This window comes from Megalobrama amblycephala, linkage group LG24 (assembly GCF_018812025.1).
Source record: "Megalobrama amblycephala isolate DHTTF-2021 linkage group LG24, ASM1881202v1, whole genome shotgun sequence".
NCBI classification, from domain to species: domain Eukaryota; kingdom Metazoa; phylum Chordata; class Actinopteri; order Cypriniformes; family Xenocyprididae; genus Megalobrama; species Megalobrama amblycephala.
The window spans coordinates 15,183,163-15,202,188 of NC_063067.1; the positions used below are offsets into that span (position 1 = coordinate 15,183,163).

At 42.3% G+C, this 19,026-nt stretch overlaps 1 protein-coding gene across 1 annotated transcript; it reads left to right on the forward strand.

Annotated features, from left to right (window-relative positions):
- Nucleotides 1–16,446: 16,446 nt before the first annotated feature.
- Nucleotides 16,447–17,508, forward strand: LOC125260777. The gene is made up of 2 exons (XM_048179298.1): nucleotides 16,447–16,598; nucleotides 16,780–17,508. The coding sequence occupies exons 1-2, from the start codon at nucleotides 16,564–16,566 to the stop codon at nucleotides 17,480–17,482; spliced, it is 738 nt and encodes a 245-aa protein (XP_048035255.1). The 5' UTR covers nucleotides 16,447–16,563; the 3' UTR covers nucleotides 17,483–17,508.
- The last annotated feature ends 1,518 nt before the right edge of the window (nucleotides 17,509–19,026 follow it).

Consider the following 19,026-nt stretch of genomic DNA (forward strand, 5'->3'; position numbering starts at 1 on the left):
TTATCCGACACTTTTGTCAACAAACAATTGTCACAGGGATTGCTAAGGGGTTGTCAAGTTTTGTTAAAGGTGTAGTTCACCCCAAAACGACAGTTTTCTCTTTATTTATCCGTTTAATTTTCTCTTCATGGCGTTTTATGGCTGTCCTTCTTTAATAAAACACAAGCGAGGGAACGCTAAAGAATGACGTCATTACTGCCAGAAAGTCCCTCTCAACTTACATGGTCAGCAGTAACACTCTTCCCAACATCTCCTTGTGTTCTTCTTCAATGGAAGTCTCCATTCATTTCCATAGATCATTATTATCATTGACCATCCAGGATGACCATCTGCATTAATGTTGACCTATGGTGTTACACTGAGAAAGAGAGTCATATATGGCATTATGATCCATTTCACTCACTTTCAGGACTAAAGGCCCACAGGAACTGCCATCCTGTTGGCATGAATGTGGAAACGTACATCACATGACCTTCTGTATCGTGACAGACTGTAATATTCATGATTTATGATTGTGGGGTGAAAACAAAGTAAGAATTGTACATATGACAATAAAACTCTTGAATGTATCAAATGAAACTGAATACTAAGAAACAGCTTCAGAAGATCTTATTTAAAATGTTGATTTCTCTCGTCACTTTCTGACACTTTTGTGTTTTTGTTGTGTCTCCACTAGAGGATCAGGAACAGAGCGCTCTTCTCTTGAGGAATCATCATCTGAATCATTAACATATTATGATAAATGATTACAACAAAACCTTAAACGCTAAACACTATTGAGCCCAACCACATGAAAATAAAAGAGAAGTGAAGCTGAAGCAGCATTTATCGGGGTTCAAGCACTTTAAGGCTTTTAAGCACATAAAGAGGTGTTATATTTTATTTAGCAAGCATGTTAACACTTAGATGATCGATGGAAAAGAGCATTCACAGCCAATACAGGCAGTTTACCAGAGGAAATATATGGTTTTAAAGGGTTTTTGATAGTTATAGCGCCACCTTTTGACCGATGTCTACCACTTTTTTGTGTGTCCTCAGAGTATGTCTATACATATGTGTGTCAAATCTGGTCAAATATCTGATTTCGTTTTGAAGTTATAGAGTTTATATATATGAAAGCATAAAAATGACCCATGAGTGACTTTGACTGGATTTTTTTCCATTTCCTTTCAAAATGTTGACATTTGAGTATTAGCATAGAGTTAATGAACTATGATTGTGTGTTTCCTACGCTGGTTTTGTTCTGATGAGACTAAGGGTTTTGAAGATATCTGCAAAAGTTTTTTAAGTGCTAAATCACAACATTATAGAAACTATAAGCCCAAACCTAGCATGTTTGGTATGGTTGGACTCAAGGATTCAGAAGTCTAAGGACGTGACACCTGTAAAATAAGTCCGTTAACCTCCGAGTTATAAGCATGTGAAAACTGAATTCTGGCTTGAATCTTCTTAGGCTACTTCAGGGCATTTTGTCTCGGACTCATAATGAGTTTTGTTTCCATCAGCCTCCTTTATCCTTGTCTAACAGCTGATCAGATTTCATTGGCTAATGGAGGCTGTTTCTCAAGATATGTCAATGTCCTCCTACACTTTCATGGAGCCAAAAACTGCATGCTGAGTTTGAAGTTGATCAGACTAACAGTTGTACAGTTATAGCTGTTATCTCGGGGTTTTTCTGTGTTATATTGACACCTAGTTGCCAATCGGTGAGATTTTTACTGTGATCAATGATTGAGCCTGAAGACATGTGATCCGAGTTTGGTGAAAATCTCTTATTCTGTTCACGAGTTATAGCCATTTAAGTTAAAGCTCTCAATGTTTTGGTGTCCAGTAGTGACTGTGAATAAAAATTTATAGTTTTCTTCAATAACTTTATTATATTCAGAGTGCTGAAAATCTTTCTGGTTTGGTTCAGATCGGGCGAAAAACCTCGTACTAAAAATAGAGTTAAAGATCGTTAAAAAAGAAATGGCCAACGAGTGGCAGAAGCATTTGCTAATCAAAAACTATAAAATTAAGATTAAATATCCAATTCATATTCTAATTTTCCTTCAATGTTTTACAAAAAACAGGATTATTGTCATTTTTATTTCTATAGAGGTTTTTACAATCCAGATTGTTTGAAAGCAGCTTCACAGTGATAACAGGAACATTAATGGATAGAGATTCACTTCTCGAGTCTTTCACAGTCTGACTTTATTTCTTTCATTGAAAACGTACTCGGTTACTAATGTAACCTCGGTTCCCTGAGATACGGAACGAGTACTGTGTATGGGGAAAAGTCTCCCTTTTTCCCCGTCACTAAAGCTTTTCAAGTTTTCAATAACGCAGTGTAACTGCACCGTCATTGGTTCACTCATAGACAAGTTGTTGAACCAATGGCGGCGCGGCATAGCTGCCCGTCCTATGGCGAGAAAGCGCACAAACGTTTAGGGCTATATAAGCAGGCGTTTCGCCATAGGATTTCAGTGCCAATCGACTAAAGCGACGACTCTGAAGCCGCAGCCTCGTGGCATGGCAAGTAACGCAGTACTCGTTCCGTATCTGTCGTGTCTTTTCTTCTTAGTAAGCAATAATGACTACTGACGACTTGAAATAAAATAAACAAACTGTTTTACTGAAGTTTTTGAACCGGATAACACAGATGCAGCGCACACACATTGAATCAATCACATGTTCTTTTTCTGCACGCTCTCACTTGCTCATTATGCATTATGGGTAGACTTTTCTTAAAGCTGAACAACCCAATATATGACAATTTAAACTTTATCTGTTATTATCAATGACAATTAATTAAACATTCTGTAATTGCTATTATTACTCTAAATTAATTCACAACAGTATCTCAGGGAACCGAGGTTACGTTAGTAACCGAGTACGTTCCCTTTCGATACTTCACTCATACTGCGTATGGGGAACGAATTCAACCGCGCCGTGCCGCGGCAGGGAACGACATAACTTGTTTTGAACGCCGGGAGGGGACCAAGAAAACAAGCAAGAAGGCAAAGCCGCCGTATCCCTTGTTACACTACAAAGGAACTCGCAAGAGGACGCCCAATCACACTGAAAGAACCCGAGCTTGCAAGGTCGGGACATCAAGATGGTAGAACCTGACAAAAGTGGACGGCGAAGACCAGCCGGCCGCCTCACAGATGACTTTCATGGAAACTCCGTTGGACCAAGCCCATGAGGAAGCCATTCCCCTAGTGGAATGGGCTCTAACTCCTATGGGGCATTCAGCACCCAGAGAGGAGTAACACAGGTTAATGGCGTCGACTATCCAACGTGAGAGACGCTGTTGTGAGACCGGAGACCCTCTGGTGCGGCCACCAAAACAAACAAAGAGCTGATCTGACTGCCTGAAAGGCTGTGATCGCTCCACATAGGTCCTCAATGCCCTGACAGGGCAGAGTAACTCTAGCTCTCGTTCATCCGTAGAGGGAGGAAGAGCAGAAAGCGAGATGACCTGCGCTCTAAACGGGGTTGAGAGCACCTTGGGAACGTAGCCATGCCTGGGTTTCAGAACGACCTTAGAATCATTAGGTCCGAATTCGAGGCATGCAGGGCTCACAGAGAGGGCCTGCAAATCGCCAACACGCTTGACCGTTGCTAGTGCAAGTAGCAGAGCTGTTTTTAGCGTCAGGGGCCTGAGGTCAGCTGAACGCAGCGGCTCAAAGGGGTTACCTTTTAGGGCCCTGAGGACCAGAGAAAGGTCCCAGGTGGGAACGGTAAGGGGACGAGGTGGATTTAATCGCCTAGAACCCCTTAAAAAACGGACCACAAGGCCGTTTCGACCCACTGATTGGCCAGCAATAGGAGCATGGAACGCTGCAATGGCTGCTACGTAAACTTTAAGCTTTGAGGGGGTGCGCCCCATATCCAAACGCTCTTGGAGGAAAGACAGAATGAAGGATACGTCACTCTCCACAGGGTCTATGTTGCGTGAGGAACACCAATCAACAAAGACCGATCATTTTTGGGCGTAGAGGCGTCTCGTGGACGGGGCTCTCGCCTGAGAAATGGTATTTAGAACGTCCCCGGGGAGGTTAGCCGGCTCCCATCGAGGGACCAGAGGTGTAGAGCCCAGAGCTCTGGCTGTGGGTGTCAGGTTTGGTGGTGGTGAAAGGAGCGAGGACTCAATTGCAGGAAGAGGGCTCTTTTATTAATGATAAAAAATAAAACAAGACACAACAAAAACAACCCCGAGGGGGAAAACAGACTAGAACTTAAACTTGACTCTACTGGACTGACTTGACTTGGACTAGACTAGACTAGACTTGACACACAAGGAATAATATGACGGCAGAAAATACAACAACGAACCAGCACAGGACTGCAAACACAAGGAGAATAAATAGGAGAGCAAACAAGGCAGGTAACGAGGGAGGACAGGTGGGGCAAATCAACCAATAATGAGGTAACAAGGTGGGTGGGGTCAAGACAATCGACATGAGAGCACATGGCACAAAGAAACACATGACAAGCCATGTGCTCACACCAAACAAAACAAAGACACAAGCACATGGCCAATGAAGACAAATCACAAGCCATGTGCTTACACAAGACGAGACATGAACACGTGACTATGAAAACTCATAAGCCACGTGTTCACACAAAACAAGCCAACATGAGAGCACGCACCCCGTGAATGTCCGAATCCCGACACGAAACCGAAACCAAACTAGACACGAGTGCCGGGATCCGAACGCCACGCTCCCAACATGAAACAAGGCACGCAGACAAGAGAACGCAGACCCCGAGAACACTCGAGACCGTACGCTCACACAAAAACACGACAAGAACGGGAGTGTCAGAGCTCTGTCACAAAACCAAGAAATAAACTAGACCGAAGTGACAGAACCCTGACAGTGGGTGCCAGATCGTCCTGTTTGCCTGAGAGAGGAGATCCCGTCTCAGGGGAATCGGCCAAGGGGCTCTCGTGGAGAGCTTGAACAGCTCCGAGGACCAAACTTGGCTCCTCCAGAGCGGGGCCACCAGAAGGACTCTGTGTTGGTCTTCTCTGATGCGCCTGATGACTTGGGGGATCAGTGCGATCGGAGGAAAAGCATAAAGGAGCGTGCTGGGCCATGCGTGAGCCAGAGCATCGACTTCCTTCGAGAAAAATGTTGGGCAGTGAGAGTTATCTTCTGAGGCGAAGAGGTCTACCTCTGCTTTCCTGAAGAACTCCCAAATCGTGAGAACCGTCTGGGGGTGGAGCATCCACTCGTCTGAGGGGATGTTGCTCCACGACAACATGTCGGCGCCCAGATTGGTCTTGCCAGGAATATGAGTCGCTCTGAGCGACTGAAGTCTCGGCAGAGCCCATACCAGAAGGCATTTCGCCAGAGCGCATAAGCGGCTGGACGAAAGACTGCCCTGGTGGTTTATGTACGACACCACTGTCATGCTGTCTGATTGGACTAAGACATGGCGTCCTGTCAAGTGAGCCTGAAAAGATTGAAGGGCTTTCATCACTGCTAGCATCTCTAGACAGTTGATATGTAGATGGCTTTCCTCGTGACTCCACGAGCCGAAGGCCGGTCTGCCCTCGCACACAGCGCCCCAACCCGAGTTGGAGGCGTCTGTTGAGAGCACCGTCCTTCGTGAGACCGCCTGCAGGGGTACTCCAAGACTGAACCAGGCAGGGTTCAACCAAGGTTTCAGGGCTAGAAGACAGGCCCAATTGACCTTGAGACATAGGCGGCTGTGCCGCCAGGCGTTTGGAGGAACCCGGAACTTCAACCAGTACTGAAGAGGCTGCATCCGAAGAAGGCCGAGCTGCAGCACCGGGGAGGTGGAAGCCATCAACCCTAGCAACCTCTGGAAAAGCTTCAATGGGAACCCGGATTCCCATTTGTCTCAGAGGGGAAAGCGCCGCGTTCATGTATTTGGTGAAAGTGCGAGGAGCCAGAGACAGCCCGAAGGGCAGGACCGTATATTGGTACGCCACCCCCTCGAATGCGAATCTCAAGAATCGTCTGTGATGGGGGGCTATCTGGATGTGAAAATACGCATCCTTCAGGTCCAGCGAGCAGAACCAGTCCTCGGGGCAAATGTGCACGAGGATCTGCTTCAGCGTCAGCATTTTGAACTTCCGTCTCATGAGGGAGCGATTCAAAAGTCTGAGATCTAGGATGGGTCTGAGACCGCCATCCTTCTTGGGGACCAGAAAGTAGCGGCTGTAAAAGCCTGACTCACTCTCCGCAGGGGAAACTATTTCCACAGCTCCCTTTCTTAGCAACGTCATAACTTCAGCACCGAGGTTTGAAGCACCCCGCCGAAGCGAGGGGGCCGTCGTGCAAATTGGAGCGAGTAGCCCTGAGTTACGATCCCCTCACTTGTTGGCTTGTTCTGCTGAGCCGGCGCAGTCCTGGGGCGGCTGGAAGCAGAAGCAGAGCTGGAGCGCTTGGGCAGGAAATGTCTCATAGCCTGAGACGACTTCTGCGCCGCGGTGAAGCGCTCGGTAAAGCCATCCACTGCTGGCCCAAAGAGACCGGAGGGTGAGACCGGAGCGTCCAGGAAGGCTGTCTTATCCAGGTCCTTTATTTCCGTCAAGTTGAGCCACAGGTGGCGCTCCAAAACTACCAGGCTGGCCATTGAGCGGCCAATGGCCTGGGCCGTAGCCTTCGTGGCTCACAGGGCTAGGTCGGTGGCGCTGCGGAGGTCCTTGAAGGCTGGTGCATCTATACCAGACTCATCCAGCGAGCGGAGGAGTTTGGCCTGGAAGACCTGGAATATGGCCATTGTATGGAGCGCGGAGGCAGCCTGGCCTGCCGAGGTGTAAGCCCGTCCAGGCAGGGTAGATGTGGAGGACAGAGGTGAGCTGCCACCGCTTCATCCAGGGGTGGCAAATGCTCGTATCCCTTCTCTTCGGCGCCGTCAACGGCGGTGAGGGCAGAGCGATGCGTCGTGTGGAGGCGGGCGGAGTACAGAGCGCGCCACGACTTCGTCAGCTCCTCGTGGACCTCGGGGAAGAATGGAGCTGAGCGCTTGCGAGGCGCTTGGCGGCGGCCTGGCAGGAACCATTCGTCCAGGTGGCTGCGAGATGGCTCCTCTGGAGGGACCCACTCGAGGTCCAGCTCTTCCACGGCTCTAGACAGGATGCGGAAAAGTTCGGCATCCATGCCTTGGCCTTGCTCTATGGGCTCCAAAGGAGGTGGGGGAGCGGGATCCTCCGGCTCGCCAGCCCATCCTTCTGCTTCGGAGGCCGCGAGGGACATGGAGTCATCCTGTTCGTTGTCCGATCCTCCAAACGAGACAAGGTCGCTTGCATCAACAGAGGGACGCTGCTCGGGTCGGGAGAACAAGACGGGAGAATGTTCCCTTGGGGGAGAGGGCGAGGCACGCGGGGGCTGGGCCGGCGTGAGCTTGCTCAACTCCAGGTGCTGGATCGCTCTACCCCGCTGTCTCTTCCTAGCCGGCTCGCGGGAGGAAGGAGACGGGAGGGCGCGAGTGGCGAGATCGCCCTCTGTGAAGAAGGTGACCCGCGAGCGCAGGGAACCGAGACTCATGCTCTCGCGTTGCGGGCATGAGGCTCCAGCAAGCGCGTCGTCAGCGTGGGACTTGCCCAGGCAAGCGACGCACTCGCTGTGTCCATCGTCGTCGTGCAGAGCGGCTCTGGGAGACACGCTAGGAAGCAGCCGGAAGCGGGAGGCGGCGACTCAAGGACGGCGCTGAGGGCTGCAGTCAGCGAGGGCGCTGGTGCTGTCTCCGACCGGCGAGTCCAGCTGAGTCCGCTGCGGGAGCCTCTTCTGACGGCGGCGAGAGCTTCTTAGAAGGCGGCGAGCTTCTTCGGCTTCAGGCGGAGATCAGCGAGGAGAAGTAGAAGTCGTCGCTGAAGGAGAAAACACTGAAATCCAATGGCGAAACGCCTGCTTATATAGCTCTAAACCCCGCCCATTTCGGCAGGAAAGTTCGCATGCTTTCTCGCCATAGGCCATGCAGCTATGCTGCGCCGCCATTGGTTCAACAACTTGTCTATGAGTGAACCAATGAAGGTGCAGTTACACTGCGTTATTGAAAAAGGCTTCAGTGACGGGGAAAAAGGGAGACTTTTCCCCATACGCAGTACGAGTGAAGTATCGAAAGGGAACTAGGCCTGTTTCATGAAAGTAACAAATGTTCTGATGTTGATTTTGTGTTGAAGTCAATGATATGGAGGTAAGCGTTTGATTTAGTTGGTTTTTTAACATTAGATTTCTTCAGCTTGCTGTAACTGTGTGTTTCTGAAGCACATGTGTTATATACATACAGTACAGTACAAATGTTTGGAACCACTAAGATTTGTAATGTTTTTAAAAGAAGTTTCGTCTGCTCACCAAGGCTACATTTATTTAATTAAAAATACAGTAAAAAACAGTAATATTGTGAAATATTATTACAATTTAAAATAACTGTGTACTATTTAAATATATTTGACAAAGTAATTTATTCCTGTGATGCAAAGCTGAATTTTCAGCATCGTTACTCCAGTCTTCAGTGTCACATGATCCTTCAGAAATAATTCTAATATGCTGATTTGCTGCTCAATAAACATTTATGATTATTTTCAATGTTGAAAACAGTTGTGTACTTTTTTTTTCAGGATTCCTTGATGAATAGAAAGTTCAAAAGAACAGCATTTATCTGAAATACAAAGCTTCTGTAGCATTATACACTACCGTTCAAAAGTTTGGGGTCAGTAAGAATTTTTATTTTTATTTTTTTGAAAAGAAATTAAAGAAATGAATACTTTTATTCAGCAAGGATGCATGAAATCAATCAAAAGTGGCAGTAAAGACATTTATAATGTTACAAAAGATTAGATTTCAGATAAACACTGTTCTTTTGAACTTTCTATTCATCAAATAATCCTGAAAAAAAATATTAATACATTAAATGTTTCTTGAGCAGCAGATCAGCATATTAGAATGATTTCTGAAGGATCATGTGACACTGAAGACTGGAGTAATGATGCTGAAAATTCAGCTTTGCATCACAGGAATAAATTACTTTGTGAAATATATTCAAATAGAAAACAGTTATTTTAAATTGTAATAATATTTCACAATATTACTGTTTTTTACTGTATTTTTAATTAAATAAATGTAGCCTTGGTGAGCAGACGAAACTTCTTTTAAAAACATTAAAAATCTTAGTGGTTCCAAACTTTTGGACTGTACTGTATATATATATATATATATATATATATATATATATATATATAATCAAGGTACATCTACATAACCATGAGTCACGGGTGAGTCACGGGTGCCATTTGGGTCCGCAACGTTTGATCAGATGCATAAGGCACAAAAAATGTCCCAAAGTCTGTTTCCAAAGCTTAAGGTCATTAATTCAAGTGTTCTTTTTAACATGATATATGATAAAATGCTTTTTTTTTAAGATTAGCATACTATTTTTAATTAATTTTCATTATTATATAGCCAATTTCACATGTCCGTGTTAACCAACATGACATTTGCATCTAAAATATCACCAAATAAGTCATATATTTTTTTCAAACATATACTATTTTCAGGATTATATGTGTGTCCCTGTTTACACAAGATATACTTATTCACAATAAACCTTATTTTTTTTGTAAATATTTTATGATTTGTGCGTGTCCCTCAGTTTGACTTACCACCCCGTCACACTAACTTGTTTTATCTATAAATAATGCTCTGTTCCTTTAAACGCCATCACAGAGCCTAAGTGACATCATTTGAGCCTTATAGCCACCAAGAACAAAAGAAGGCAACTATGTACATTTTTTTTACATTGTTTATTTGTTGCTTTTTCATGTTAGGCAGGGCCCGTCAAGCTTAAACTTACCACCCTGTCATGCAAAATAGATAGGGAAAACTGTTTTTTATTCATTTTTTCACATTATTAATACAAAGAAAATTAAATTTCAGATTGAATGCATGTATGCTAGGTGAGAAACTTGACCACATGGGAGATTTGCGGACATTTTGTGATGAAATTTACCACCCCATCACATACCACCCCGTCACATTTTTGTGACGGGGTGGTATGTGACGGGGTGGTAAATTTCATCACAAAATGTCCCTCGATAAAAATCACATTCTTGGGGGTAAAATTTTTTCTTTTTGGCAAGGTTCCCGTGGTAAAATGTGCATTCCAAGGGCTAAATAGCATGTTTTTTGGGCTCACTTCCACCCGTGGACATGAAAAACAACCCGCGGCAACAGTGTAAAAGTAGCCTAGCCCAATTTTGCGGGAAAAACGCAGACTTGGCAACACTGTTTGGTTCATTAATTCACTCATTCACTCACTCACTATATCACTCACACAGTTTTTACTCAATTTGAATGTCTCCCCTCCCCCAGTTTTTAAATTTTAAAACCAGCAGATCATATAGAGAAACACTTTGTCCATACCACCCCGTCACATCATTTACCACCCCGTCACATTTACCACCCCGTCACAGGGTCATTTTGTTAAAAGTTTATGGAAAGAAAATGAAATAGTACATAAATTAATGTTGAATTATGTTCTTGTTGTGTGGACTAATCAGATAAATTTAACTTTATTTGTATTTTTTCAGTGAATTAATTATTTCAGTACAAACAATGAGGCCATTGAAAGGTCAAATTCATATTTCAAGATTAAAAATCTAAAAAAAAATAAAAATAAATAAATTACAGACTTTCTATTGATGGTTTCCAAAAAAGGGACATTTTACTATTAGGAAAACATTAGATTTTAAAAATCTATTTCTTCTTTTACTACTCCAATGGCATACATTTTGTCCGTGACGGGGTGGTACAAGAATGGCTGTCTTGCCTAAATAAAAAGGATAATATTAATAAAGATTTTGTGCCTGAGGTGGGAAAATGTGTTTTTTGGAGGATTAACATATCTTTCAAGTTGTATGTTTGTTTAAAAAAAGGTTTGCTCTTAATGAAAATTTTGAAAAGTGCAAAGTGGAAATGGCACCCGTTTCGTAGAATGACTCCCATACTTCGCATTATATTGCCGTATCACTTACAAAAAACAGCGTTTCAGTGCCATTTTACGGAGCCCGGCACGTCACCCATAGGAGAAAAAAAAATCTGTGCCGACGGTTTTGCAATCTGTTCCCTCAGTTTATAAACCGTGCTCACGAATTCTTAAACTGTTCCCTCGGTTTAACAAATCGTGCCCACAGATAAATAAACTGCACCCACAAATTTCCAATCCATGCGCTCAGATTTTGCAAACTACCCTCGGTTTTTAAATCCGTTGCCACAAATTCATAATCCGTGCACAAGCTTTCACAATTTGTTCACACTGGTTTTTAAAAACTGTACTCACAGATTCATTTTAGAAGAAGAACAGCAAACTCCTCCAGGTGAAAAAATACTATAGTAAGTGTTTTTGAACCATAAATTGTAGTATACTGTATATATGTAGACATAAAGTGAGTCTCAAACACCATTGTTTCCTCCTTCCTATGTAAATCTCATTTGTTTAAAGGTGCCCTAGATTCAAAAATTGAATTTACCTTGGCATAGTTAAATAACAAGAGTTCAGTACATGGAAAAGACATACAGTGAGTCTCAAACACCATTGTTTCCTCTTTCTTATATAAATCTCATTTGTTAAAACGACCTCCGAAGAACAGGCGAATCTCAACATAACACCGACTGTTACGTAACAGTCGGGGTGTACGCCCCAATATTTGCATAATGCCAGCCCATGTTCCCATTAACATTATGAAAGGGATTACACAAGGGCAGCCAGTATTAATGTCTGGAGCTGCACACAGCCGAATCATCAGACTAGGTAAGCAAGAACAACAGTGAAAAATGGCAGATGGAGCAATAATAACTGACATAATCCATGATATCATGATATTTTTACTGATATTTGTAAATTGTCCTTCTAAATGTTTCGTTAACATGTTGCCAATGTACTGTTAAATGAGGTTAAAGTTACCATCGTTTCTTACTGTATTCACGGAGACAAGAGCCGTCGCTATTTTCATTTTTAAACACTTGCAGTCTGTATAATGCATAAACACAACTTCATTCTTTATAAATCTCTCCAACAGTGTAGCATTAGCCGTTAGCCACGGAGGACAGCCTCAAATTCACTCAGAATAAAACTTTTAACATCCAAATAAATACTATACTCACATGATCCGACGCATGCATGCAGTATGCATGACGAACATCTTGTAAAGATCCATTTGAGGGTTATATTAGCTGTGTGAACTTTGTAAATGCGCTGTAATATAGTCGACAGCTCGTGTGGCAGGAAGCTCGCGTCTTAAAGGGACGGCGCCGAGTGTAAATCAGTGCATTGTTAATGATGCCCCAAAATAGGCAGTTAAAAAAATTAATTAAAAAAAATCTATGGGGTATTTTGAGCTGAAACTTCACAGACACATTCAGGAGACACCTTAGACTTATATTACATCTTGTGAAAGAACGTTCTTGGGCACCTTTAAAAGACTTCCGAAGAACAGGCGAATCTCAACATAATAACAGGTAACAGGCAGTAACGGCAACAAACAGCCAGACAGGATAATAAACGCTCAGAAATGCAACGGGACCGTTAACAAGACTTCGTGGTGAGGTGGTGTGTGTGACAGTCCTTTATAGTCCAAGTGATGTGCAAAGCTGTATGTGGCGATAGGTGATTGGTGTGGAGTGTGAGCATGTGACTGGCTGAGGGGGATGATGGGAACTGGAGTCCGGGAAGTGACAGGGACTGACGGTGATCGTGACAGCCGCGATCGTTTCGGCGCTTTTTGCTGCGCTGCTAACGCTCAATTAAAGTGAGAGTACACCTTTGGAGGATTATGTTAGATGTTAGAGGAGTATGTTAGAAAAGAAAATTTATATTAAAAAATATGTATAGAAGATAAAGTGACTAATGCTAAATGATCATGGCCAAAATACACATGTACTGACATGAAAAAGTAATTTTCCCTAAAATTTGCATTAATAATATCTACCGTGTTTTGAGCAAATGACATTAAAAATGCATGTTTAAAATTCACAATTTTTTTTTTATTATTTATTTTTTTACAAAATTTGTCAAAGTACTTACAGTTCTATCCAAAAACAAGCTTTTTGCCCAAAATGCAAAAACAACTTTAAATAATTTATACTGCTAGTTTAGCCTTAGAGATTTATTTATTAGTAGTAGTATTCGTATTCTTATAACTAGGCCTATATATTGGCAGAAGAACGGATGACGTGCTGACATCATGCTGACAATCATAAACAACAGCACGTGGCATCACAGACGGTGGTCTTCAAAGACAATAATGGACGACACTCGTCTCATCGTGGAGGTTGAGAAATATCAATTTCTTTATGATCCACACAATGTACTTTACAACGACTTGCAGGTGAAGGAAAAAGCATGGGATGAAGTTGCAGCGGCTCTTGGTGCAGATGGTAAGTAATTTTATATTGTTTTTGACACTTTCGCTGGCACATGAGCAACCAACTCAATATAGATAGGCAAATAGCATAGATTAATATAGACCTAGCACACATAGCTACAGTATAAACATCTATGGTATTTTTTTGCTCATTTACAATGTCTCTATTAAGAAGTTTGCTGTGTAGTTTGCTGTTTGCTGTACATTTATGAATTATCTATAAGCTGTTTATGATGGGTAATGTATTTGATGTGTCAGATATTCTGTGTATCAACATCTAAGAGTGTTTCATGGAGGTAAGAGCTAATGTTAAAAATATCAAAAGGTAATATATAATAAATATAACTCAGATATTAAATTCACAATTTATTCTACTTTTTTTTTTTTTTTTTTTTACAAAATATGGGTGGGAACAGAACTTATATACTCAGGTGACGTGTAATGATTGGTTAGAAAAAGAGCAATGATGTGCATTAGAGTCTTCCGGGTAGAACTTCCCCTAAACGCTCCCATTTCTAGGTTCACCACAACCTCAAAAGCCTGGCACTTTCCTCTAATACATTGGAATGTTCAGCAGAAAACATGTGTTGGCTACATAAAACCAATGTGTAAAATTGTAGCATCATTGTACTTTTCAAGAAAAACCAAATTGATTCAATTGGAACCATTTATTTACAATTTCTAAATTACACATAGCAAGCACACAAATAGCAAAAGCAGGTGATACATACGTATATAATGCACAAGTAAATGCTGATTTCAAGATGAGCAGGAAGTCAGGCTATTGACCATTTGCAATACACAGAATTTAAAACGGTGTATTAAATTAGTTTTCAGGATGTCCTTTGGTAAATTTGCTTGCAAATAAACCCTACACAATATTATCCTGCCAGGACACTCTACCTTCAGGGGAGCTGAAAAATGTGCAAAGTTTTTCCCACACATCGTAAGCCTCTCTGCATCTCCTATTTCCACCCATGTTTGTAGCAGGGGCTAGCACTTCCCCTCTCTCTTCTGCCTCATCCAGCCACCTTTGATTGTCTGATGAGTTTGTAAGGAAGTTGTGAAGAATGCAGGCTGCAGTTACTGTAAAGTTTGGAATCAGTTGGTTCAGGAATGTGCTACCAGGAAGGTGTGTCCATTAAAACACAGTGCATCTAGTACTCAGTTCATGATCTTTATTTGACATTTGGAGGCATAGGAATTGAGCCATGGCAGCATAATTTTCAGACAGAGTTGTATGGTGTCTAAAAAACCAAAATAAAGAACAAATCTTAGATACAATTAACAATATAAATCAAATCATATAATCCAATTAGCACAACAAAACAGTTTAGCAATCAAACATGAGCACCAATACATATGAATTAAATCACAAAACTCAAACATACATAACTTCAAGAAATAACATTAAATACCAAAAGAAATAAACTTACATAGTCAGAAACGCATCAACTCTACTAGAGGCTCTCTTTGAGGAGAAGGACAAGGAATGTCAGGTTCAGCTGCATGCTTCACACACACCAAACAGCAGCAGCTAAATAATGATTCAGTGCAACTGAGGAGACTTAGCTCCACCCCTGGCTGACATTGTCATGTGACCACCTGGGAATTCTCAACATTTACAATAGAGTCAGCATTGTCTGGCTTCACATTGATTCGTGTATGGCAGAATGCCAAAGGCACATTCTACAACCATTCTTGCTTGTGACAATCGGTAATTGAACATTTGTCTCCATTGTGGGATTCTGTTCCCTGGAAAAGTTCTCATCAAATATGTTTTCAGTGGGAATGCAGCATCACCCACCATGGTGTATGGCATTGGGCCTTGTATACCAGATCCAGGCAAAGGGCAGTCAGCAGGGACAGACAAAGTTTGGCCTCCATGCCTCTCCCGAGAGCAGAACCACTGAACACTCCACCATCACTTGTTCTGCCGAGGTCTCCGACCTGTACAAATGTAAATCTGTACTCTGCATCTTCTAGTAGAGGTCTGCATGCCCGCGGCTGTCCCACGGGAACCGCGGGACCTGATCAGATTTCTTGCTGCGCGGGATTAAATTTTGAATGAAAGGCGGATTGCGGTCGGTAACTATAGAGTGCATTAGGCGGGAGCGGGCGGTCTGACAATAACCCGGTTGTTTCCAAGATGCATTGTTGAATTTGAAGTGAACAAAACTTTCTGCAGTGGTGGCGTTCAAAAACCTGGCAAGATATGTTCTTTGCATTAGAGGTGCGCGAGTGCACGTTCAGAGAACATTCAACCTTTGTGATCGGATTTTGGAGGAGAGACATTCTGAAACGGTCGTCAGTCAGCGTCATTCTGTTCTTGCGTGGATGGTGTTGACAGCATTATAGACAAATAACAAATCTTGTATATATGCAATATTTTATATTTGTTATCCTCAATCATTCTCTTTCTTTAGGGGAAGTTTAAACGCGAGATTCTGAAAACGATCTTTAGCGGGACCCGTCGGGTCGGCAAGAAAATCACTATATGCAGATAGCGGGTGAACACAGAGTGAATTTTAGGCGGGAGCGGGTTTGTGCGGAATAGAACCATTGCAGGAGCAGGCGGGAACGGGGCAAAAAAAACAGTCCCGCGCAGACCTCTATCTTCTAGTGCTAGAAGAACTATTGAGAAAGTTCTCTTGTAATTAAACAAGCTACCAGAATGTGCAGGTGACATAATGGTAACATGCTTCCCGTCAATAGCACCTAGGCAGTTTGGGAAGTTCCATTTTTCCCAAAATTTGGATGCTATGGCTCTCCACATGTACTCTGTTGGTCTAGGGAACTGTGATGCCATCATTTGCTGCTCAATTGCTCTACAAGTCATATGGACAGATTCAGCAACAGTGCTTTTCCCTAGATGGTACTGGAAGGCCAGGCTGGTGAAGCTCTCTCCAGTTCCCAGAAATCTGTTAAAGACAAATAAATATAACATAAGTTTTTTTTTTCCCCCTGTATAAGGGGAAAAAATGCAGTATGCAGTACATATGCAGTATATATACATGTATAAATTCTCATATTAATATATGTTTATGTGTTTTACAGTGAACGACTATGAGCGAAGATGGAAGTTGTTGAGAGATGCTTTTAACAGAAACAAGAAGCAAAAAAAATTGCCCAGTGGTTCTGCAGGTGGCATAATCAGGGAATGGAAGTACCATAGAGTAATGTCATTTCTGTTGCCATACATGCAGCCTAGAAGGTTAGTATGTCACTTGTTGACCTCGTATCTTACTCTATTCATTTTTTTATTTTCTTTTATGGGCAGTTATTACAAAATATTGTTTCAGTGAGAATGAGTACATTATTATTTGTGTGTAATCTACAAAAATACATACAAGTTGGTGCCAATATATTAATATAATATATTTATTAATTTTTAGTTCCAGACACACTTTGCAGAGTGAGCCGGAACCTCTGGACATGACTGTGGCTGAGGAGGATGTGGAGCCAGAGTTGTCTGAACTCACTACACCTTTCAATCCCCTTCCTGCCATACAGAGGCCTGCAACACCATTACTGGCAGGTGAAAGATCAGCTACCCCCACACCACTGCCAAGCACCCGCACACCACAAATAACAGCTCACAGAGCTGACACCCCTACCCCCACTATACATCCCAGGGTTCAAGCTCTGGTGACTGACAGTCAACAACAGAAACGGAGAAGAACAGTTTCCCCGACTACAACCGAGCAACAGTTATTGGACATAATAACACAACCCACTACTCCTGCACCACCAAATGTTCCCAGACAGGAGGACGAAATGTATTATTTTGCCCTCAGTTTAGTTCTAAAACTGAACCGGCTGCTTCCCAGAAACCGTACCAGGGCACAGATACAGATAATGACCTACCTGGCTGACCTGGAGTTAGAAGATGATGGTCAGAGGCAACAGCAACCCACACAGTGTATCACACCAGAGGTCGCCAGTACCCACAATCATCTGGATTTCAGCCCATTCACCCCACACCCACCTACCATGAGGAACAAACTCATCACCCCCAACATATCACACCTCCCCCAATCTCCACCATGCCTGAACAGCATTCCTCCGTTTACCATCAACTGTAGTAATACAGTTTAACATTACAATGGTTTTAATTTATTTTATCCAACCATGTAAATAGTTCAGCAGTTTCAATGTAATAGTTTTTTTGAAGGGTTATTTTTGTACTATTTTTCATGTAACCATATTGTTAAGCATGCTGGTTTAGAATTTTCTGCATGACTTTGTGATTTTTGTTCAATTTACTTAATAAATCCTTTTTATTACTTGATGCACCCAAGTTAAAGTTATTTCTTTGCAGTTTGGAACTAATGCAATAAATGTTTAACTAACTTATTCAAACAAAAAGTAAATGTATACATTCATATTTACAAATACATACATTAATATTTGCCCTAGACTTTATTACTAACATGTTGATCTTACCTCAGTGTAACTGCAAGTCGCTGCTTGGGTTCAATGGACTGCCTGTAGTTTGTTGTTTGCCTTGTAAGGTGGCCTCCAATCAGGGAAAGAATGTGATCCATTTGTTCTGCACTCATCCTGAAGTATTTTAGATGCCGGTCACGATCAAGATGCAGTTCAGCGACAAGATGGTAATATGCACCATATTCTCTCCTACGTCAGTTCATGGGATGAACCCAAAGTCTGCGTCTTTTTCGTAGTCTTCGTAATAACAAATATAGCGCGATGACCTTCCTTCTATCAACAACACATACTGCACGGAAAACAAAGACAGCAAAACAAAGATGCAACAGAACTTACAATGAAATTATTAATTAAAAAAAGCTTCTTTCCAAGTCTTTTTATTTAAATGTATTTGAAATGGAAATAAAGCAATTCAATTCAATTCAAATTCAATTCAAATTTATTTGTATAGCGCTTTTCACGATACATATCATTTCAAAGCAGCTTTACAGAAAATGGATGTCAACATTACAATTTAAAGAATGTAGTTAGCAAATAATATACTTTAGGTAATTAATTACAATCACTGTTAGCAGTTTAACTGAAGGTAGAAGCAAAGAGCTCCTGGAAAATGAATTACATTAACAATAAATTAGGATATAGAGATTGTGCAATGTGAATGTTGATCCAGATGATTGCGTCTTCTGAAGTCCTCGCAGGAGCTGGCGCCGTCTCTTCACAGGTGATGGTCGTCTGAGGTCTTCTTAAGAGGCTGGATCCAAACTGAAACTGAAGTCCTCTCTAGTCACCTCAGTGCGGGTGTCCCGAGGTAAAACAGAAAAGCAAAAGGAGAATAATTAGCGTAGCTGCTGTTCATAACTTTAAGCAAAGATAGTCATGTGCAGTTGATCTGGTATGAGATGCATTATGTGAATGCTTGGCTAAAGAGATGTGTCTTTAATCTAGATTTAAACTGGGTGAGCGAGTCTGAGCTCCTAACATTATCAGGAAGGCTATTCCAGAGTTTAGGAGCCAAATGTGAAAACGCTCTCCCTCCTTTAGTGGACTTAGCTATCCTAGGTACAACCAGAAGTCCAGAGTTTTGTGATCTTAGAGAGCGTGAAGGATTGTAGGGCGATAGAAGATCGGTTAAGTACACAGGAGCTAAACCATTTAGAGCCTTATAGGTCATTAGCAATACTTTATAATCGATA